Raw genomic sequence first — 24,713 nt, forward strand, 5'->3', positions numbered from 1 at the left:
CGCAGCACGTAGAGCAAGAACTCAGGCATGCTAACGGTAAGCAGTGGTGGAAACTGGTCAAATCTGTAACTGATAGCAATAAGGCATCTGCTGTCCCTCTACTATAAATGGCAATGGCTACATCTTCAATGAAGCTAAAGACAAAGCAGAGCTCCTAAACAGCACCTTTGGTGCAAATGCACATCTCGACGTTAAGGGTAAATTTTCTCTTAAGCTAAAGTTGAAACTGATGAATCCATCTCTACCATCAGATTCTGGCTAAGGTTGTCCTCAGGAACCTGCGCAATCTTGACACAATAAAGGCAACTGGCACAGATTACTTAACAGCCACAGTACTTAAGAACTGTGCACCGGAACTTGCACCAGTTCTCTCAAAGCCATACCGGTTGTCTTTGAACAGAAAAAACCATACCTTCAGAGTGGAAAACTGCCCATTTTGTAGCTGTGCCCAAGAAAGCGAACCCATATGATGCATCGAACTAGAACCCCATATCATTGCTTTCGATTATCTCGAAAGTAATGGAGAGCATAATTGGCGACCAAATTCGAAAATATCTTGAAAGTCACCAACTTTTGAGCGATAGACAATATGGGTTCCGGGGAAAAGATATCCAACGTTGACATACTTTCATATATCACTCAGTGGTGGAACGACGCCTTGGACATCAAGAAAGCCTTTGATCGTGTTTGGCATCTTTGTCTTGTGTCCAAATTGTCATTCTCTGGCATTTGTAGCAACATATATGGATGGATTTCTTCTTTCTTAGCCAGTAGGCAGTAAGATGTGGTTCTAGATGGCTTGACTTCAACATCCAAGACCATCACTGCTGGTGTGCAATAGGGAGATGGTGTAGGGCCCCTACTCTTTCTTAAGTACATCGACGATCTGACTTCCCAAGTAGAACACGGTCTTCACCTCTTTGGTGATGACTTAACCCTACATATTGTCATAAAAAATTCTCACGACAGAATCATCTGTGGCTGAGAGTCTTCAACGTGGCTTGCTGATAATTGAGAAATGGGCAACAGATTGGTGCATCACCTTCAATGCAAGGAAGACAGAAGAGATGATCATCGGTAGGAAACGAAACCAGAACCAACCTCCTCTCTACTTTATGAACTCAGCCCTAAAACCAACAAAGAGTATCACCCTACTCGGTGTCACCATCGCCAATACTTTGCCAAAAAGGTTGCAAAGAGGTTGTTAACCTTGAGCCTCTCAAGAGATTTCCTTCCATTCAAGGCAGGAGTCACAGTCTACAAAACTTATATTAGATCCTTAATGGAATATGCATGTCCAATTTTGGCTGGCGCAGGTACCAGTGTAATCACACGTATTGATTGGTTAGAGCGGAAAGCACTCCATCTCCTGAAAATTGAAGACCCTTCCAAGGTTGGGCTTTATCCACTCGAGCACCGGAGAAATGCTGCATCTCTCTGTACTTTCTACCGCCACTTCTTCCTGAAACCATCTCTTGAGTTGTCTAGAAGTCTTCCCCTTGGCCCCAAATGTCCGTTGCGCTCTACTGCAGCGGCCCACCCCTACAAAGTCACTGTCCTAAAATCAAACACTTCTCTTCATCAATCTTGATATATACCAAGGACGGCTCAGCTGTGGAATTCACCTTCCGCCAACACATCCCTTTAGCTCCCAAAATGGACAGATTTATATGTATATATATATATAATAAGCTTCATGTATAACATTGTACTTTTAATTTAATTATGGTTTATTACGTGGCAGTCATATGCGGCTTGTCATCATTTTATGATGGCAACACCAGGCCCAAAGAACACACAAATCTGTTTTTTTTAATATGCTATTGGAACAACTGGTTATTAGATGAAATGGTGAGTGGACGAATTGGTAATTAGACCATGTGGAAAGGGTACAAACTGATGGTAGACGAAATGATAGTAGACGAGTTGGCAATTGGACGAATTGGCATCAGACGAATTAGAAATAAACCTTAAAACTTACACCAGTTTGGTGTACCAATAGAGGACCACAGGTGTCAAAGTTCTGCCTTATACTTTAAGATACATAAATACATAAATACATAAATTAAAACAAAATAGTGTCAAAGTAACTACGAAAGGTGCTGCAATAACACCCTTTATGTGTTGAATTAAACGCCCGTGGGTGTATGTTTACTAACACCGTAATTTTAATACTGGAGTCAAATGACTGGTATGTTCATCTATCTACACCGGTCAACACGACAGTTTCTGCGGAGCATATGTCCGAAATTATAGTTTAAAAAGTTCGATATTCAGAGGTGGATAATAAGGGGGAATATACACCTGGGAAGTTTCAAGTGCAAAACAGCATATTAATTTGAATGGCGACAACAGAATATCCATTGTGCAATATAACAGCCCATGCAGTTCTGTGATGTTTCAATTACATTATCTCTGGCGACGATTGCTCCGCTATAGATTCCACACACCAATCGACTTACCAAATTCAACTCTGGGCTTAACACTATACCCTACCCTGAACATGTTAAACCTAACATAAAACCTATTTGCAACCCTTACCCTAACCATACATCCTAGACGAAATTCAAACTGGAGAAATTGTCGTAAGAGCAAATATCGTGTCACCTCCGTAATATAGTTCATTTTGAGATAATCAAGAAAAACGAAATGATATCTGTTTTTTTCTAATGCGGACTTTGGTCAGTTTCTCATCCCTTTTGGGCATTTTTCTTTTGATGGAGTTTCCAGGTATAGATGACACTAAGGCGGGTTCATGTAGTAATCTCTATTTAAAAACCTGCAAATAGTCTTAATGAAATATAATATAAACTAAAACAGTTCATAACATCATCGATTATGTCATTTGTTTACCACCACTGTTGTAAACAGTGTAAACAAGTAACTAGTAACATGCAAAATTCACAAAAAAAACTGACTATTCTCTGTAACAAGATTTTATACATATTTATGATTATCGATGAGAAATATGACATGTCATAATACTAATTTTTACAATAATAATACCAATACAGGGTATTTGTATATCTGACATACATATCAACCTTGTTAGTTGCCCAAGACGCTCAGACTACATGGCTTATAGTCGGAAACAATTAAAAGATGCAACATCATTATTTCGGGAAGATTTCTTACTTAAGGGTTTTAGAATGTAAGTAACTGAGAGAAATTAGTGAAAACAAACCTTACTGGAAAGAAGTAAATTCAGGCAACAATCTTCCTTGATGCGTCAAAAAAATCAAATTCCGCAGTTAACGGAGTAGTGGTCTTACCTCAGCTAAATTCCTAGGCGTGTAATTATCATGATTATACACCCTACTCGTGGTTGCTTCACGCGTTTACAAAGAATGAGTGCCTGCCTTCTACCATTGGTGTATGTGTGTCAATTTCATATTTTGCCTCCGTAAACAGTTCAAGTAATAAATCCTAGGAAAAAAAATACATTCTCGTTCTTATACATATCCGTTTGACTATATTCAACATTTAAATGACAAAGTTCAGAGTCTAGACCTACACTGGTTCAACTGCTCAAGAAAAGTAAAGTTCAAAGTCCACACAGTGCCGTAGACATTAAATTTTATAAAATGATAAGTTAACCATATATAAAATATTTCATTTTGGGAATGATGTTATTGCCATTGTCCGTGCTAAGGCTTATCTTATTTTTTAGATACGTATTACATTAAGTATTAAGACAATATTCCAACCTGATTGATTAAACACACCCACAATGGATCAGTCTTAATGAAATTGAATCGTATTTCTTCAAATATAAGACCCAAAGTTTGTTCAGTAACCTTTTAAATAAAGGCACCCTTTCAAAGATGACACATATTTTTTCTCTAATTGTTTTGTAATGTAAATAAACAACCCCACCCCCACCTCCCCCCCCCCAAAAAAAAAAAGAAAAGATATGTACACATGTATTATTCATTTTTTCATCATTTTCTGGTATTACAATTCAAGCCAATAGCCAAGGGAGAGGTTCTGGTGGTTCCGCAGAACCCCACCGTTTGCCAAGAGCAAAAAAGGAGGGAAGACAAAAGAGCACGAGAGGATGTAAGGAAGGAAAACAAAAATATCAAAAAAGGAAGAAAAGAAAATGAAACCAGAGGTAAAAAGAATAATTCAATAAACTAGGTCACGACACACCAAACGAATAAAAATCGTTCGCTTTTCGCGACCACATTGCATTGAGAGAAATGATAATCTGCTGAAGAGCATAAGATAGACCTTAAAATATCATGTTTTTAGAGTCAATATGCACACATCATTCTGCTTGCGATTCGAGATTCATTATTTGTTTCAGAATCCTGTTCAATCTAACTGGCGCTTCGCGCTCGCATAATTCATATTTAACAACAATGTCCTCTCCATAATTGCACTGCGTGTTACTGTTAAACCCGTTCTTCGTGCTAACATTAATCTGCGTTGAGATACGCAGCTTGTTCTTTATTTCAAAATGAGCTGGAATTGTTTAGATTTCTTATTGGAATATCAACATTTAGCACGATATCCATCATTTTTCCGATTTACAAAAATTGATTACATTATCCCAGTTTAGGTAGAAACCTGAAAAAAATAAAAATAAAAGAACATTTCGCGTTCACAATAATCGTTTTTATTTGATGAATTGTTCTTTTATAAAGGACGTTTTTAAGCTTTGCGCTTGCAAATTGTTAAATAAGATGCCCATCATGTTACAAATTATGAAAAGTGCTTAGAATGCCCCATTTTTATATCTTAATTGCCAGAATTTCACCTCGCGTTTCGCGCTCGTATACTTTGTTCTTTATTGAAAATGTGCAAAAAAAACTCAACTTTTAGCACAAAATTCCAACAATTTTTACCTCTTGGCCCGCATGCAAGAATTGTTCAGATGTCCGTCCTAATTAAAATATTTTACGGTCTTCCTATTGCCGAAAGTTTCATCCGAAACTACAAAAAGTCCTCTTTCCATTTTGATCTTTCATTTTCTTCATCTAATCTTATTCAATTCAATTCAATCATGGGTTATTTCATATCAAAACGTTACGTGTTACATAGCCAAAAGGCTAAAATTAACATGTTTACAATAAAATGTTTACAAGTCATACATGGGTAAAAGCAACAATTACAATTTAAAAAGTTACATGTTAGGATTTTTGATGTACATAGATAATAATTTATAAAGAGCAAGGGTACACAAAAATCATTTAATATAATAAAACAGAATTTTAAAAATGCAATAGGCCTATTAGAAAGTGATGAATATTAGACAATTAAAAATTCAAATACTTATTGGAAAAAAATGGAAACTAAAACAATGACAAAAAATCGGGTAAAAATATGAGTTGATTTCAAGTGCTATGTAGTATGTATTTAACTTCATGTTATCCTTTCAGTCATTCACCTTCACTTGTTTACAAACTCCCCCAATGTCATCTAAGAATTTTCAAACCCCCAATACCATTTAACTCCTCAACCTTAACCATAAAAATACCAACCCTCAGTGACGTCAGCTAACTTCGAGGAACATAAGTTCATAGAAGTATGACTCACACTTCCAGCCCCAGTCACGTGCACAGAGCATCACCACACACCTCATACCAGAGAAAGTTTGATAGACATTTACCTGTAGACCAATCAGATCACGTTTAGATCACTCCCACCTTAAATTGTTACACCCCAAAACTAATGACATAAATAAGACTTCTTGATTCCTAGAAAGATATACAATACAGATAATACTAGACCCAGATTCATCGAGATGGACTGACTGACTTCAAGACTTAGACGTCCATCAAATATTATCTGACCTTCACAATCTCAATCTTATACTTCTAAATTTTTTTGTATTCATCGTCTCGTGTTATATCCGAATCTTCATGCACTTCGAACTGTAAACTTTATTAACTGATGATTAAATACCCTGAGATTTTGAACTGTATAACTTTCTCGAAAGTTTCTTCATTACGCTTCCCTTCTAAATTATAATTACCGATCCCAACACGACACAAGGCTATGAAAGTAAAATTTATTTCGAGTTATTCTTTTTCTCGCATGCTCTCTCACTCTCTCTATAATTATTACATTCCTCTCTTCTCTTATTATCTTTCTCTCTCTCTCATTCACACTTTCCTCACCACGCATTACTTTATTGCAATGTGTGCTTGTGGGTGTATGGGTGTATGTGCTTTTATTGTAATGGTAATGCTTTTTAAACTAAAGTCAATTTAATTTCTGTTTGCATTTCATTGTATTTATTTAATAATGAGCCACAAACACAAGCACAGGCTGCTTTTAAGACGACCTGTTTTTTTTCTTTTCTTTACTTTGTAATTTCTTGCTTTTGTTATTTTGCCAAATAAAATTGAATTGAATTGTTTACTCTTCATCATTCAGCTACACCCATGAAAATCCCTGCTACGGGCCACTAAATAATATCCACTCTATCCTGATTAGTTTATTAGCACGTGTATACGCCGGATGAGAACCAGAATGGCCGAAAGTTCGCACATATAAATAGGAAACTAATCATCGAGATGTATGAAACATCTGTCATTATAATTCATCCGAGTATAATATCTAAAATCTTTTCCGCGCAGCATTGCCATAATCGGAGGTCAAATTTGTTCATCAAAGGGGTATTTTTTCTGTTTTTAGATGTGATTTGTCTATCCGAACACATTTGATTGAAAGTACTTCGACTATTACCCACTTTCAATTCATGTTTCATATATGCTTTAAGGCAACCTTTACCAAAGCCCGTTTACAGCTATTGTAAAGGGTTCAACAATGTGCGTTAAAATGGAGTTTCATCTATTCACATCTTTATACAGAAAATGTAAATCGCCAGAGAACCTTTTCCCCAAGTCGTTGATTCTTTGTAAAAAGTTGAATTTCCATCTTTTCTTTTGCACTTTTAGCCCTTTCTTTGAGTAACCCTATGGGGGGGGGGGGGTTACTTTCATCTGAGACCTAATATTCCAAAAATAGTCATTATACATGTATATGTATCAGAAGACCAACCGGATTTGATTCAAACATCATATCCTAAATTTATCAGCCACTTTCATACTTTAGAGAAGTATTTGGATATTTCAACAAAGAAAGAAAAAAACACAATCATTATACAATCGTTGATTTATTTTATTAGGTACATATATGGCACGGATAGAAATAACATTCCTATGTAACGTAAAATGCATCCACTGTAACATCATAAACACCGCAACGATTTTAGGACATGCAAGTTCATATATGTTTATGACCTGGAACAGTGAAAAACGTTAGGGGTATTTACCAAAACTTAGAAATTGCTTTAAAACAACAGATCGGTACAAAGAGAAGGGACAGCAAATCTTCAGTGTACTCAGTGTGAGACACTACTTACTCGTCTGTACATGTAAGTACGCTATTAACGAAAACTTGCGTTGCCTTTCATGCTCGTGTATTGAATGGAAATATTAGTAGGCAGACTTAATATATAGTAATCGATTGCTTATGGCATTGCTCCTTTTCGTAACAAACCATATCTTATTCGTGTCAGGTACCCCCGAGATACACCTATATATTGCCTATTAAATTTGTTTGTTTTTGTTGTTAACCTTGTAGATCACGACGTATTCAATCCCAAACTAAAAATAATAGTCATTTTAAAAATGGAAAAATTAAAATCATAAACACATTATCTTAGGGAAAAAATGATGTCAGTGGGTATAATTAACTGTTAAGCATGTTAAGCTTTGTGAAATAATTGTATGTTTATCCCGGCGTTTCCCCCCCCCCCCCTTTAAATGTAGAGATTTTTAAAAGAAATTTCTTCATCAGTTAATTGAGAGAACATTTTCAGAATATCTCTTAACTTTTTTTCAAAGTACCAAGAAAGGGCATAACATTTGATAAGTAAATTTCAGACCTTCGAGCAGATTAAGTCAATAAACAAATTTGTGAAATCAACGAGACTAATATCTCAATATATTTCATATCAATAACATTTTGGAAAAATAAACATTGTAAAAGAAAGTGCACGTCCCACGTTGCGTTCACATTATGTTTACAATATAGAGACGTCCACAGTGTAGGACGACTATCTTCACACTATTAGATTTGAACATTGTTCGGTGTGAATCACATATTCACACAATCCGCTATGTAAACACGCTGTGTTGAATTATGTTCAGACTGGTACAGTGCCATATTATACATATTATACAAAAGTTTTCAAGTGAGATAAATGTATGCACATTATAAACAACCACAATTCATGTTTATTTGTTTATTCAATTTTCGCCTCATACGCACCTATATCTACTCAGCATTGAAATATGCAATCACTCATGTACATATAAAACATCATTGCGTAAGAAATGATAGAGAAACATTAATGAAGACAATTACAGCATTGTTAATAAGTAAAATAGAAGATGAAAATGCAAAATACACTATTGGGAGCGCTTATTGTTAAGTATAAATCAAGATAAGTGATTTCGAGTAGTCCCCAGTACTGTTTTGTTAGATGTTGGAGTTGAATCAGGCTGAGATGAGCTCTGAAGTAGACTTTGGACAGTTTCCAACACCATTGTTGAAAATACTCACTAAGATTGCAATAATAATTAAGGAAAAGAAATGAGAAAATTGACTCAAAGTAGAATACAAAACATGTGTTTAATTGTGTTAAGTCAGGATATACAAACCTTATGAGAGCTAAGTAATTTATTGATGATTTGGACCTTGGACAAATATCGCAATACGCAATAGACACAATAAGGTCATGTGTTTTCTGATTAATTCTACTTGGTTTGCTCTTCTGGTGAGGTATCGTATTCAAATATTGACATATGATTGATTTTATTTCTTTGATTTGATTTCTTTATTTACCAACAATATTTACATGTTTACAGGTTATGAAGCAAATTGCATAACAGTCACACATGTATAAAAAAATATATACTATGGTAAATGGGACCAGAAAATAGCACTAGTGCTAATCGAGCCTGACCCCACAATATTACAAAATGCACATTTTTTAAGTGTCTTAATTGTATTAATTATCTATTATAGAATTACATGATGATGGTGTGAATTTATGAAAAAAAATGACTTTTTAGAGAATTCCTAAACTTTTTCTTGATTTCTTCAATTTTCCAGTGCTATCATTTGAATAATATTTCAAAGACGAATACACTCTATTTCTACCTGGCTCTTCTTGTACTTTGATTATATTCACCATGGTTACCAATTCTGCTGATAACCTGTTAAAACAAATAAATATTATTTTAAACATAATGTCACATCCCCTAGTCATTTTCAAAGTACCTCCCTAACATTTTAGGTACAATCTCTGTGAAATCCAAACAAAAGAGATTTCTACATTAAATATCAACATAACCGAATGCAACGTGTTTATGTGTTCTTTATTTGACGGAGCAGCTTGCAATTAAAAAAACTCACTTTACGAGGCAAAGGTCAATGGGCGCAACCAGATATGTTTTCCGGGGGGGGGGGGGCAAGATGCGTAAACATTTTAAAAAAACTCGGGAGCGAGGGAGCAATGCAACCGAGCTTGTCGGGTGGGGGCACTTTTGCATTTCCTATAGTGAAAATGAATTTCGTTCACATTCTTGTTGAATTGTGAGATTTTCAGTATAAGGTATACGTTTCTGGAGGCAACTGCCCCATGCCCCCCTTGCTGCGTATGGCCATGAATAGGTCTATACCTGAGACATCGTTAAAATACAATTCTTGCGTTATTAATTTTTCATATATCTTCTAACAATTCATTAAATTAAATTACAGAGCTGAAGCTGGAAAATTTATGCTTACAAATTTCTATAGGCACAATAAAATGACACTGTAAAAAACATTTTAAAACCGCACATTTAAAAAGTTGTAACAAATCTAGGTGAAAATCGTAAAAGAAAAAAAAATGAATTATAACATGATTTGAATCGTACATTTAAACAAAGAGACGACTTGAAGGAGAGGAGACTGGCATTTTGGGCAAAATGTTAATGACGTCAAAAACTACTGTATGAGGGGAGGGGCGGCCATAGTCTATTGCCTTTTCTAGTAAAAACCAACCAAAAAGGGCAATTGACTATTTTCAAATCTTGTGTTCTTGTTTGACATTGTTGATGTTTTTAAAACGAAGAGATATGTTGGTATATTTTTTTTCGAGGTAACCTTGTCTTACACAGAGGATGATTTGATTTTTCTGCATTTTTTTTACCCCATGCCAATCTTCTCTCTTCAAGTCTTGGTTAATACATATTTGACGTGCATTTGTATGTATATATCCAAATGCCTAAGATAATTTTACAAATTCTCCGTGTATTCTTCGAATAACATTATTTTATTTTGTTGTATTAAAAACTGCTATGAAAGACTGGAGCAAAAATATTGTAGAATGTATAACCTATATACATGTAAATATATTGCCAACTAATCCCTCTTAGGTGTTTCATATCATTATTCTAAAACAAGATTATATATGCATTTATTAGTAGAATCATTATTCTAAAACAAGAATGTGAGATAATTTGTAAATAACAAAGAGAAATAAACATGAAAAATATGACAAATAATAAAGAATACAAAGCTGAAAATGACATTTTGCTGTATGAAAATAAAAGCATATTAGGTGAAGGAAATGCTGAGCTTTATGTACAGGTCAATCTTAGAATGTAATCTGAAATATTCTTAGTGGATAATCCATAATTGAACACGTTTCTTCTTCATGTAATAAGTTTCACTCACTTGTGTAACGTATGAAAGCATGTATATTACATATTTATATATTTCTGACACAGCATCCAATTCACGCATAATAGAAAGGATACGAAACATCTAAAACAAAACAGACATCTTAATTTTTGTAAAAGACTAGTGTTATTTCATTTCAACCGCTGTAAGTTATAAAAAAATAGAACCCCTTTGTCATTTGTTGGATAGAACATTTAGGTCTTGAAATGATGGTGGGGGTGGCCAACAATGATGAACAATCTCAACGTGCATACATGCGACTCTGGATAGGGCATTGCAATGGAGGCAAATTGAAACTGAGGACCCCTCGGTAGACCTGCAACACCATGATTGATACTGCTGAGCCCGGCTATCCTCCTATTTTTATTTGTCAATTTCACATGTATCATTTAGTATGTATTTTTATGTGTTTTTAATGAAAAATATCAATTAAAAAACAGGTGGATCAATCGATTTGAATAAAAAAGAAAATACTGCATGCATGATAAGATCTATAAAATTTATTTCTCGTCTGTCATATTTTGAGGAGCCTACAATATACAAGCTTTGCTTTTTAGCGGGATCCTCCATTTTCACAAATCATAAATCACAAATCCTTTACAAATGATTATTTTGTATACAACTTTCTTATAACATGTCTTTTTCGAGTTGATTTCATGAACTTGGTATATTTTTTTATGATGTTGACTTGTTATGATTGTATTTTTTTTTATTTATATTTTGTTGAGAATGAAATAAAAAAATAATTGTTTATGTCCTGAATAGGAAATGAACGATATTTGCTTTCAATTAATGCAAACAATTTGGATGTAAAAATGCAATGCCCCAAAAAATCACCACTGGTGATCTATCGATCTCTTGAGCAAAGTTCAAATTTTGTTCTCTTTTCTATTTTGTTATCAATTTTCATGATTGACATGCTTTGTGATATATTTCACTATGTACAGAAAAATCATTAAACACAGTACTAAATATTTATTATGACAACTTTCAATGCCTCTCTGCGCAGTACCTTGAAAACACGTCGTTTATATTAAATCAAACAAAATGACGCAATATTATTACTTTCATTAAAATCAGATAATGATAACAAATTTGTATTTCATTAATTGAAATACAGTACATAAATCATGAATTAATGACTTTCCAAGAATTTCATTAACATAATTTCAGATTAAGCTCAGATTATTTCAATGAACTGCAATGACCCTATAATACAATACATTAAATGCAAATAAAAACCTTTCAATCAGCTGCGTCAACTAAAACATGCCTGCCCTGACACATACACTCACACACCTTCACATACCCCTACTCCCATAAACACAACGAATCAATATCATTTGATCTTACACACACAGACACACGCTCATCCGTGTACGTTCGCAAAGGCAGTTCGACCTTTTGATAAAGTTCAAATTTGTTCTCTTTTCTATTTTGTTATCAATTTTCATGGTTGGCATCCTTTGTGATATATTTCAAAATGTACAGAAAATCAATAAATACAGTACAAAATATATATTACGACAACTTGCAATGCCTCTCTGCGTATCAAATTTTAGTACATATCCAAATAAGAAAATAATTAAAAATGTGTATTTCATCATTTTCAAATACAGTACATAAATCATGAATAAATGAGTTTTTTCAATACTTACGTTAACATAATAAAATACATGTTAATAAACTTCAGAACAGATTATTTCAATGAACTGCATTGACCCTGTGATACAATACATACAATGCAAATAAAAACCTTGCAATCAGCTGCGTCAATCAAAATATGCACGCCTTTACACACACACGCACACACACACAAACTCCCATAAACACGACGAATCAATAACATTTGATCTTACGCACACAGACACATCCTCATCCGTGCATGTTCGCACACCCCTTCTCAGCTACAAACGTCATATTAAACTCATCTTGTTTATCTTTCTCTCATTCTATCTATTTCTTTCCCTATAACAGCAAGCAAATGAGCAAGATATTCCTGCACAATCTCGTGAATTGTGAGACTTCAAATCTCAAAGAATTTAACCAATTTCTATTCAAATAATATTGATTATTCTTGTACCATAGGAAAGGGTAAATGTTACTCTTTTATATTGGTCGTTTCTATTTTATAAAATAATTTGATAAGTGAATTTCAGGCCTGAATAGATGCCTCAAAGGGAATTTTCTTCCTCTGTATATGTGGCACCTTTTAGATGGGTCAGCACCAACCTTTTCCATCAAGATACGAGAGGAAATTTCTGGAATTTCTGAGTAGCATAAAATCCAGAGTTTTGATTGGCTGAATAATGTTTTCAAAACAACAGGCGCGTGTAATTCGAAGAGGTAACCACATTGTGAGTGTGACCTTGCAGATGCCCAGTGTGGAAACGTTGGGATTTGCGAGGGTATGTGGTCTCAGGGTGAAGTATTCTTGTTTTATAAGCGGCTGAATGTACTTGGCCTATGAAAAGCTGGCTGCTGACCCATCCAAAATACCTCTTCTTATAAAACCTATATCATATAAAAGCTTAGATCTTCAGCCTTATCATAATTTTAGGATCATTTAGGCTCAAAAAGAAATTAAGTATAAAACAACAACTTTAATTGCATGAAAATAATGCAAACATCCTCTAATCATAAATATTACTAGGATAAAAAAGCTACTTTTTGAGGACTTGCCTACTGACTGCCTCTATCCAATTCCTTGAACAACATAGTTCATAGTTCACAAAAATCATGAGTTCCATTAAATCATTCACCAAATAGGTCATCAGCGAGATGGATTTGACCAGCCTTTTCTAGAGCAGTCTGCAATGCTTCCAGCTCTGTCTTCTTTGTTTGATTCTTTCTCCACCTACGAAGCATTGAAAGAGTTCCCATATACGACACTCCTGCCTCTTTCTTGTTCTCCTCAACGTAAGGGTCGATATCCTCTGGTCCGAAGCCAAGAGCACTTCCAAGATCATGTATCTCCGACCGTGAGACAACCATTTTTGCAACGGTTTTCATAATGTCATCAAAGTCCCTCTCTCGAGCTGGATTGATCCTAGATTATTGATTTAATAAATGATTACAGAGTGTGTGAACGCTGCTGATTTTCACTACTACTGCCATTCATCTCCCAAATTATCTCTAATCAGATTATTCTGCGTTTGTTTCCCTTCTTAACAATTTAGTCCACTCCTGAAAAATATCGATTTGAATCAATAGAGATAAATAAATCAAGCCTAACGCTAAAATTCTAACCAAATCGGCTGTGAAATAAGGTTTGGGCAATTTAAAAATTTCGATTATTTTTCACCAAAAAGTTACACGCAAAACTCAGTGATATGCACATTTCAGAGCCGAAGATGTCCCTCAATCACTATCTTTTTTTTATTAACAATATTTCAATTTTTATTGATTTAAAGGACCGACTTGACTGAAGCACAAAATGTTGAAACAACATGTTCAGGGAGGAACAACGTTTTGTTTCACATGATGATAAGGAGAAAATTGAATATTTCATATAATAAGATACAAAAAGTACAAAAGTACAAAAAGCGGGTGACGCCATCAGTCCAGACACTTCGATACCGACAAGAACGTGCATATAACTGTTTTGTGAAATCAAGTGCAATTGAAATGTCGTAATTTTACGATTCTTATTCAAACTGTTTCCTAGGCTGAACTTGTCCTTTAAGTGCGTCACGCAGGTTTATTTTTTACCCTCGAAACGAATAATTCGTTTTTTATTTCTATTTTTTCGGATGTTGTTCGTGTTTTTATTGCAATATTGTTGTTCATTTAACAGGGGATAAATAAGAGCCAACAAATATCTTTCAGAAGGTATGAATTCCTTAATTTGTATTGTTTTTTCCCATTTCCAACGAATTCATTGAGATAATAAAAGTTCCCATTCATCTTTCTGAAAAGTAATACCAAAGGTACTCTTTTACGCGTAAATCAATTGGCAATTATAACAATTATTAGAAGTATATTAAATGATTGAAACGTACTGTAAGGTTCCCTCTGATGTCTGCTGCGCCTGTAAACTTGTTGCACCATGTTCTACTCCTACTAAAAAAAATCAGGAAAAGTAATTTCGATAACTCTGATTCTATCATGTACATGATTATATTTTTTTCAAATTCGAAGAAGGATTGAAGAGAAAGAAAACGAAAGATTTAAATATATAACCATTCAAATCAAGAGGAAAATTTCACTTATTGTGAAAATTTGTTTTCCATCAGGGTCATTTTTAAACAATAGGGTCCCCATCGTTTGAATCATATTTCTTCACTTACTACTAAGATAAGTTACTTGTGTCTTTTAATGAACGGATTAATTGGGAATAAAATTTACCATTCAAAGTCAACATGAATTATGCACTCTTAGTTTTTATTAGTCAAGCGGGGGCAAAGATTTGTCAAATTGGCAGTAAAAATACGTCACGCCATTATGACGATCACTTTATGTCAATTGACAAATCATTTTATAGTTTGACAAATTAAAAATCTGGAAACACTAATTCACGTCTCTACGTTACGAATGTAAATCCTGCTTTGACAAACTACTTTAACTGACGAATCCAACAGCACGAATTGACAAATGGATATTGTCAGTCCGATTGCACACGACGAATCTTGTCATACTTGACAAATTGAGGGACGAATTTAGACATACAATACGAATTTTAGAAAGAATGTTTTTGACAAATTTAAAACGGGTTTCCTTATCTTCAAATATTTGTCAAAGTTCACATCGTGCGCATGCGCCCTGGAGATCGAAAGCAAATTTTATTGGTATCGCCATTCGATCGCAAACTCTCGCACTGTCTCCAGGCCCGGCACTTCAGATCCTACCTGCAGTGACATCGACGTAGAACATCGGGTATGCACAACTTAATTTTTAATTGTCACACAAATATTGACAGTTACAGAGCTGTATGACCGAGGTAAAAGGTAATTTCAGGTCAATGAACTTAAGCCAGGTTGGGGGTATTTGTTGAATTGCCATCACAACTTTAAAAGTTTATGGATCTAGTTCATGTTGACATAAGGGTAATGAAGTATCACAAATCATCTTGCACAAGTCTTTGGTCACATGATGAAGGGCAAATGTCATTTAGGGTCAGTGAAAATAGTATATTTTTTCATCATATGAATGGCTTTTATGTGAATGAATATTCCTTAGTCGTTTTCAAATTCAGCACCACTGCTATATTAAATTGCTTAATGCAGGCGAGACTGCCAGAGGCATTCCACTTTTTAAGTTTAGAATATGGATGAAAATTAAACAAGTGCAGCTTCCTGTCGAAGCGATTGAAACCTAGGTCATGGGGACGAGGGCAAGTGGTTGTATATTTATCTTGGGGCATAAGCATCCGATGCGCTTAAAAATTGAAAATGTTCGCTCATATTTGTAGCGGTTACCTGTATCAGGTTGCGTAGCCTTTACTGCTTTCTGAAGAATAGGAAAGTCTAATGGGAATAAACACTTGACTTCCAGTTCCTTGGTTTGACCTGCTCTAAGTGATACTGCAACACTGTCTGGATGATTACTGAAATCCAGCTCAAACGGTTCACAAATCCTGGTTCCACTTGTCAGTCTATCGAATGATACGACCTGGAGAGTATAGTATTGGCATTGCTGGTATTATTACGATTGATTTTATGTCTAGAAATTTCACAATACACAATGTGGTTCAGCTATCTGCTTCTATTGCAGAGACAGAATCAGCGTTTTCAAACGTCGTTTCAGAACGCCGATCGCAAACGAGTGTTGTTTATGCTTTCTATTTCAGAGGCGAAATCGCGATCTGTATCGTTGAGCAGGAAAGCGAGGTCAAATTGGGTGCGCCCTTTTCGATTTTTTTTCTCGAATGTAGTGATGGTCGACTATTATTTCAAGACATTTTTTTTCTTCATCACTTTAATCAATATTCAAAATTAAACAAAGGAACATAGGTTAATACATAACCCAGGGAGCTCCCGCCCGCGAAGGGGGCGGGAGCCTAGGAACTCACCGTGTATTCACCCATACCCACGGTAATAGGGTACATTATGGTAAAAATATCTAGCAAAATAAATTGTGAAAACAGAAATTATGCAATTACCACGATTATATGGATGAAGGTCTATCGTGTGGCAGTATCCTGACATCGAGGCACAGACTGGAACCTCAAAAATACGAAAAGTTCTGTCGCGATACCTCTCCTAATTCTTTCAAAATTCATAACAAAATGGCAGATCGAGACTGGGGTAGAAGGAGAGAACTTTTCGTTTTTTGAGGTTCCAGTATGTGCCTCGATGTCGGGATAGTGCCACACGATAGACCTTCATCCATATAATCGTGGTAAGTGTTTAATTTCTGTTTTCACAATTTTGCTAGATATTTTGACCATAATCTACCCTAGTCCCGTGAATATGGGTGAATACACGGTGAGCTCCTGGGCTCCCTGGGTTAGTTAATACATAATAAAAAGGAAATTAGCCCAGGTCACAAACTAATGAATTACATACAGGGCAAGATGTGTAAATTACAGAGAAAACGAATCACAATTAATATAATTATATAATTAATATATAATATAATTAATATATTATATAATTAATATATAAATATATAATTAATATAATTATATAATTATATAATTATTATATAATGAGTCGTGTACAATGGTACATAATAGAAAACCTTTAAATTTATTTTAATTTGTAGTTTGGGTATAATTATAAAGTTCAATGTAAACTGGCAAGACATTGCATCATGGATAAAAAGTGAGAGAGACAGAGAGAAGAAACGAGTATATAAAAACGGTCCCGTCGGAAAAAGAAAAAAATGAGAGGAACAATCCAGAGCAAGCCTCATCAGATTCGGCGACGAGATAAGCAAGCCATAGGAGCCCAAAGAGTTCCGCTGCACTCCCCATGGGGACCTCCCAAACCGGCCAACGCGCTCCAGAACCACAGACCCCGCCGACAACTCCCACTCTCTCCGCACACAAACACTCGAATCCTCCCCACTATCCCTCAAATTGGGGGGAAAAAACAATTCAGAAAATCTGTGAACAAAAACAAATGGAGAGCCGCCCACAAATTCAGCTATTCCGGAGCACGTTCGCCAATCCAAGGACCCCCACAGGGAGCACAACGAGACCCTCCAAACCTCCACAGCTCGTTCATCCCACAACCGACTTTTACAAAACAAGCCCCAGACCACCCCTCCCACTAAACTCCCTCCGACAGGACCCCATTCCTCCCTGTATTTTTGCTTCCTTTAAGCAGGGACGTGAGAGGGAGAGACACTCCCACTGGGGCTCTTTAGACCGGGGGCTCAGGGAGGTTATTCAGCTGATCGGGTACATAAGGTTTGATGCTCCCAAATTGTTGGCAAAATAACAGTGGTCAAGAAAATGTGTTGCTACCGGGTCATATCCTGTACGGAACGCCCAGAGGACCCCATTTTGTCGGCCATCATGGATTTTTCATGAAAATCAATTATTTTCATATTTTTGTACAAACAATGGAAAAAATATTAAATAAATACGCATTTCACAATGATTTAGATAGTATAAATTGATTGCAATCGTTTTCTGAACAGTCCGGTTAATTATTTTTTTTATCATAAGAATTTATGCCAAAATGTCCATGTTTTTAGGCAAAAATTTGCATGAGCATTAATATCTTTTTGTTTTGTCATTAGTATCAACAATAATTGTAGAAATATCAGCATTCTACACGAAAGAGGATATATTGACGAGAACGGATAATATGCTTCATGACAGTATTAATGTCATAACTTGCTTAGATATAGGGAAAATACCTCCAAATGTATTCCCCGATATTGCGATAAAATGACACCAAAAACAACCTCCGTTACTAGTCACACTAGTGATACCTACTAAAATGCGCTCGCTGGCTTGCCTTTCAAAAGAGTACAATAGACTCAATCGGTCTTGCCTCGCCTTAGCTGGTGTGACTGGCACGCATAAATGCATGTAATGAGCGTTGCGATAGAAACGTGTATATAACATATAATGGTTATGAGGGCAAAAGGCGTTTTTTACATATTAAAGCAACTTTTATGTTAAAAAAATAAAATGATCCAGAAAAAAATCACTACTCAATCTTTATTAGAATTGGTCCACCTCAATGAATATTATTCAACTTTTTTCTCGATTCAACACTCTGTCACTCTCTGTCTAATATCCCATAACTGAACTTACAGCAATTTCTCCAATCTTCTTCTTCTTGACATAACATCCCATTTCAAGATCAACTTCTGCCTTCTTGATAAAGACATTTTGTTCGATATGAGCAGGGGTAAATCCCAATTCCTCTTCATCCTCTCTCACCACCTGTTACCAAAGAAAACAAAACAGGATAATACCCGATTAAAAAACAGTATTAGATAAAATATATGTATCACTGATATGACGTGAATAAAGATACCTTATTTCACTTGATCAGGTTTTGTGCATACAAGCCCATGGCAATGATTTGTAACACATTAAAAGTAATTTGAAAATTTAGGAGTGAATAGGTTCATTCTTACGTGTTCTGTATTTTAAAAAAGTCAAAGAAACATACGGTTAGGATATCAAATACTTCAATTAAGGCATAAATTATCCCTATAAAAAGGAAATCCAAATATTATAATAAAGCTTATATTTCAATAACCTATGAACATGTAGCTGACAAAGGCGAAATGTTTAATAATCACCCCGGGAAAATTTGTGCAAAAACTGACACCACAAACTGTCACCCCTTCACAAATTTTCGGCTAATTTAGGCGACAATTTGAGGAGGAAACTGAGTATGTTTCTCTTGGTGTGTGTATGTGTGTTAACAACACTGAGTGAAAGTGATGGTGGTATCTCGCGTTTGAGACGGATTTTGGATTACTTTTAAACGGTTTTGAGACAATTTTGAAACTTGTTGCAGAGACGTCTTCTAAGGCCCCACGACGTTTCACAAGTCTCGGAAATCAGTTTTGTTCTCCATATTAGCACCCCCAAAGGTAAATTGCCAGTTGGTATAAACCCTATTTGACTAATGGCCGTTAAGCCTCATCCTACACAAAGTCATGGTCAAATTCCTTTTCGTCGACAACCAGTTTACCTTTTGGTCTATTTTTGACATTTTGCCTATTTACCATTCCGTGTAATTTCCAATTGGTCTGTTTGTTTGTATTTATTTCCATATGAAAAATTAAATATATACATGCTCAATTTAACATAACGTAAATATCATATGAAGGATGTCCCATTTCAGCGGTGTTAATAAAATACCACTGTTCTTCCATGGGGTCCTTTACATTTGGTCTAATATGTAATTGGTCTAACACCACTTGGTCAATTCCTGTCAGTGACAGATTGGAAATATTTATTTGGGATTTAGACGAAAAGGCGATTAGACTATTTGGCTATTCGTGGATATACATGTAACCCCCCCCCCAAAAAAAAAAAAAAAAAATAATAATAATTAATGAATTAATTAATAGAATAAATAAATCAATAAATAATGATAATAATATACGCACATACACACACATGCCTATCCGCACATACATATGACAACAAAACACTCACCGCTAACACAACGTACACAACCTTACCACAAACAGCGACACGTATCTCTGTCATCTTTTTATCATTTCTCGCTATTACTCACCATCTTATTATTTCCAATATTCTATTTTAACTTATTGTATTTACACTTGCGAATGAGTCCCATTTTTCAAATATTTAATATACTATCTTAGGGATCCACGCTCTACAAGCAATGCTTTTTAGTGGATCCCCTCATTTCCATATCAGATGCTGTTAAACCTATTTTACAAACGTATTGGAACTTGTAATTGATTTGTAATCATTGTTATCATATTTCATTTGTATTATTTTTAATATTTATAATGTATGCTTGATTTGTATTTGCTTACAATGTTGATAATGGAAATGGAAAATAAAACTTGAACGCACATACACTACACATCAAACTGGTGGTTAAAGACGTGCAGCAGAAATTGTCGCGAGGCGACAACGTGTGCAGGGGTGACAATTTGTGATGCCAGGTTTTGCACAAATTGTCGCGGGGTGACAATATGTGGCAGAGTGAAAATTTGTGATGCAAGAGACGTATATTACGCACGCCACGCGTAATTTTTTCTTTGTCTTCAAGTACCCTTCGAACTAACTTATCTCACGAATAATTACTTCCTATTAAGTTTTACACTTTTGTTATCAAACCGCCCAGAAAGAACTGACGCTTACACAGAAACCTATTTTTGCCAGATCTACCACGAAAACGACCCATGAAAATAACTAATCCCGATGATTAATTTTATTAAATAAATCAAACTTAAAACGGTTTTGTGCAAAGGCAGGTCAAGGATTGTTCCCGAAGTGGGCAGTGGTGTACACAAACTTTAGAAAAAGTTAAATGTCTCCGCGAAAGAGAGAAGCCCACCCCAAAATGATCCCTGCTCAACCCCCCCCCCCCCCCCCCCGTCCCCCTGGAACCATCCTGGTGTTATGGCATTTTATATCAGGAAATTAATCAAGAGTTACGATTCCATTTTTGCTTCTAAAAATCTAGATTAAACAAATAGTAAGAAATTACCTATAAGACCAACCTATAATCCGATAATAGGCACCATGCATTATTATCATTTGCTGTAAATTTGCCATATGGTTACTAATAAACTAATTTAAGGGGACCCATTATCCATATATTTATGAAATAGTGGCACAAAAATATAGCAAGCAAATCCTCTAACTTGTATTTAGTGAATGTTATCTGGATTCCGTTTCAAATGCCTGAGCACTACACAAATTAGCAGGAATTCTAATGGAATGATGAACATATATATACGTATATTGTGCAGTACCAAGTGTCATTAGAAAAAAAATAGAATGCGTGCTCCCCTATCCGAGATATTTTAACGTTATTGCACTAAATTCAATCAATAAGTTGTGAACAAGTGATCACCCTGATATAATTATCGAATGATAAAAATGAATGTTCCACTAAATCAACGCAATATAGTTTGAATTAGAATATATTGTCTAAAACTAGAAATTAGAAGGCACGTATGACAGAATTTGCCTTTCTTTTGCAATCTTTATAAAAAAAAAATGCATAAAAAGAAAGAAGTACACGAAGGTCTTCACCAGACCGAAACTGATTTCTTATAGAGAATCGAAGACAGCGATCATCTAAACCGTCTAAGAAGAAGGTGAAAATGATGAACCTTTTTGTTCCCTTTCAAATCGTCATAAAGGTGTGCATGTAAGATGACGGGTGTCTTAGCTAGGGGCAGGTTCATCTGTTTAAACGGCCAACAGCACATCCTCTTTCCGCGGAAGAAGAAGCTCTTGATCCATATCTTAATCTTCGCCCACGAAAAATGATCCATCTTGAGTTCAAGTACGTCCTTCATGATGTTGCAGCTGGGTATTCCAGACCTTGACAGTACTTTCCGTTCTTTAACAACTGCGTCTGCATTGGAAAAGAATGAAATGGTTAGAGGAATATGAAGAGCTTGATTCCAAAATTTGCTAAATCCACTTTTGACCAAAATTGATTTTCTGATAGAAATATATGTATCTTATGCAACATGCCACATATCACATTTGAAAAAAAATGGAAAGGTTGGTAAAAATTGATTGCAAGTTTGAGTTTTGTTCCAAAAGGAGCTATGTCCACTATACGGTTATTTAAAATTTGTTATTTTTCCTATTTTACATTAAATTATGAATTCAGTATTTTAGGTACATGTTGTGGATTAAAGTTCACACCATCATTGCAAATTTTGATGAAGATAACAGAATATTATAATTTTCATGAATATTTTTTTAATTTAGCTCATTTTCAAATTAGATATCGAAAAGTCACCGTCCTTAGAAAAGATGAACAAAATTTATTTTTGTTTTATTTTTGTAATTTTCAGTGGATAAACATCAGAAAATATGTTAAATATACTCTGCTTACCCATATATATGTGCTTCATGTTTAGTTTTCAATATCAAACATGTTTAAATTGGAAAAATTGACATTTTACTAAGGTTTTGTTCCAAAAGGAGCTAAATCCATGAAAAATAAAATTTAAAAAATTCTTTAAAAATTGATGACTGGTAGATTTTTTTAAATCATGATTAGATTAATCTAAGATGATAGTACTATCATATATATATATATATATATATATATATATATAAAGAACAGCAGTGGCTAGGGGAAAGTGGTGAATAAAAAAAGCCTTGATTTACAGAAAAACACCAAATGTGGATCGAGCTCCTTTTGGAACAAAACTCTTCATATGATAAAAGGAAATAATATTTACGAAAGCGAATTAAGGACAAGAAATCGCTTAAAGGGTAAGTTCATCCTGATAGTAAGTTGGTTTTGATAAAAGCAGAAAAAAATTATTTTAAAAATATTGATTGAAAAATTGGTGTGGGTTTGATGAAAATCCGTCAAAGAATAACATATAACCTATCCTTTAGTGATGTCACAGACGAACAGCTTCTCCATATATGTCGTGTGATACAGATTCCCCAAAGCGCCATTTTCTAACAATTTTTTTTTCCGGTGACTACTTCATCAGAAACATCATTTCATAACTCCTTCTCAATGAAAAATATATGTATTCATCACATTTCACTTCAAATATGTGTAGGCCTACTCATTCTCATTGAATTCATGAGCTATGGGATTTATATCACTAGTACATGATAAATGGGGGAACTGATTGCATATGACGTCATAAAGTTTACGTTATAAACATCAATAAATCTCTTATTCTTTGATGGATTTTTATTAAACCTTTATAAATATTAATCTCTCTTTTCGATTTTATTAAGACTAACTTGTCACAGTGGACTTTCTGTTTAACTTAAAGGGATGCTCCGGGCCGAAAATGATATGTTTTTAACAAATAAAGAAAAATCATACAAACAAAACACTGAAAATTTGATCAAAAGCGGAGATAAAAGTTACTGCATTTTAAAGATTTGCATTATTCTGGTGATACGGTTCTAGACATGTTTTCATGAATATTTCATGAGCAAATTGATAATGTCTTATCCCCACGTTTTCTTTTGTATTTTACATGTATCATATGAAATTAGGTTTATTCAAATTTGGTCTACCAAGAACTGAAAAACTTGGATTGACAACTGATTTAGTGCATTAGATATTCATTGCTGCAACATTTTTTCATTAAAGAGGAGACGCATTATTCACACATGAATGAAAAAATGAAACAATTATAATTTCATGTTATAATATATTAAGAAAAAGGAAAATGGGGAAGTGACATCATCAGCCCTCCTAATGAATATTCATGATGACGTGCATATAACTATTTTCACCAAATAATGCTAAACTTTATAACTCAATAACTTTGTTATTTGTGATCTGATTTTGATGAAATTTTCAGCATTTTGCCCTGTGAATTGTACTCTTTTTATTTGGATATAGATATTTTCGCCCGGAGTAGCCCTTTAAGAAATTAAATTTACGCGTCACTGAATATGGTCACAGTCGATACTGATATTTTTGTCTTTTTCGCATGAAGTATTGTAACTGTATATTCAATTGTATACGGAAGGTTGAAAGTGCCACCCAGATATTCGGATTTTAGAAAATTGGCAAGGCCGATCTCCTAATATTTATATAAAAGTTAGGTCCTACCTTAATTCTTGCTCGCCAGAGGATAGAATGGGGTCCAGCCGCTCAGATAAATTGCACAAATCCCATGAATAGAAATATATACACTTCATAATTTCAAATAGAAAAGAAAAAAGGATAGATGTCACCAAATGTCTCGCGAAGTAATGAGCTCATTAAATATGCAGAGAATATAAACTTCGAAGGAGTGGAAGTGATGGTGAGTAAGAATTGGAAAATGTAGAGAAATAAGTATAAGTTGATCCTCCACAAGATTTGAATCGATCTTCACTAGCAGCTGGATGAGAT

At 34.7% G+C, this 24,713-nt stretch overlaps 1 protein-coding gene across 16 annotated transcripts in view; it reads right to left on the bottom strand.

Annotated features, from left to right (window-relative positions):
- Positions 1-7,110: 7,110 nt before the first annotated feature.
- LOC135155203 (uncharacterized) overlaps positions 7,111-24,713 on the bottom strand; it is a 58,138-nt gene continuing 40,535 nt past the window's right edge. For 13 of the 16 annotated variants that reach the window (XM_064104082.1, XM_064104094.1, XM_064104095.1 and 10 more), the window contains 5 exons: positions 21,985-22,232; positions 18,959-19,090; positions 16,164-16,356; positions 14,748-14,808; positions 7,111-13,795 (listed from right to left, as the gene is read on the bottom strand). In XM_064104082.1, coding sequence (XP_063960152.1) covers positions 13,501-13,795; positions 14,748-14,808; positions 16,164-16,356; positions 18,959-19,090; positions 21,985-22,232 — 929 coding nt within the window. In that variant the 3' untranslated portion in view covers positions 7,111-13,500. The remainder of the gene's footprint in view (positions 13,796-14,747; positions 14,809-16,163; positions 16,357-18,958; positions 19,091-21,984; positions 22,233-24,713) is intronic. The other 3 variants (XM_064104087.1, XM_064104085.1, XM_064104096.1) reach the window with 2 other exon arrangements.

This window comes from Lytechinus pictus, chromosome 8 (assembly GCF_037042905.1).
Source record: "Lytechinus pictus isolate F3 Inbred chromosome 8, Lp3.0, whole genome shotgun sequence".
NCBI lineage: Eukaryota > Metazoa > Echinodermata > Echinoidea > Temnopleuroida > Toxopneustidae > Lytechinus > Lytechinus pictus.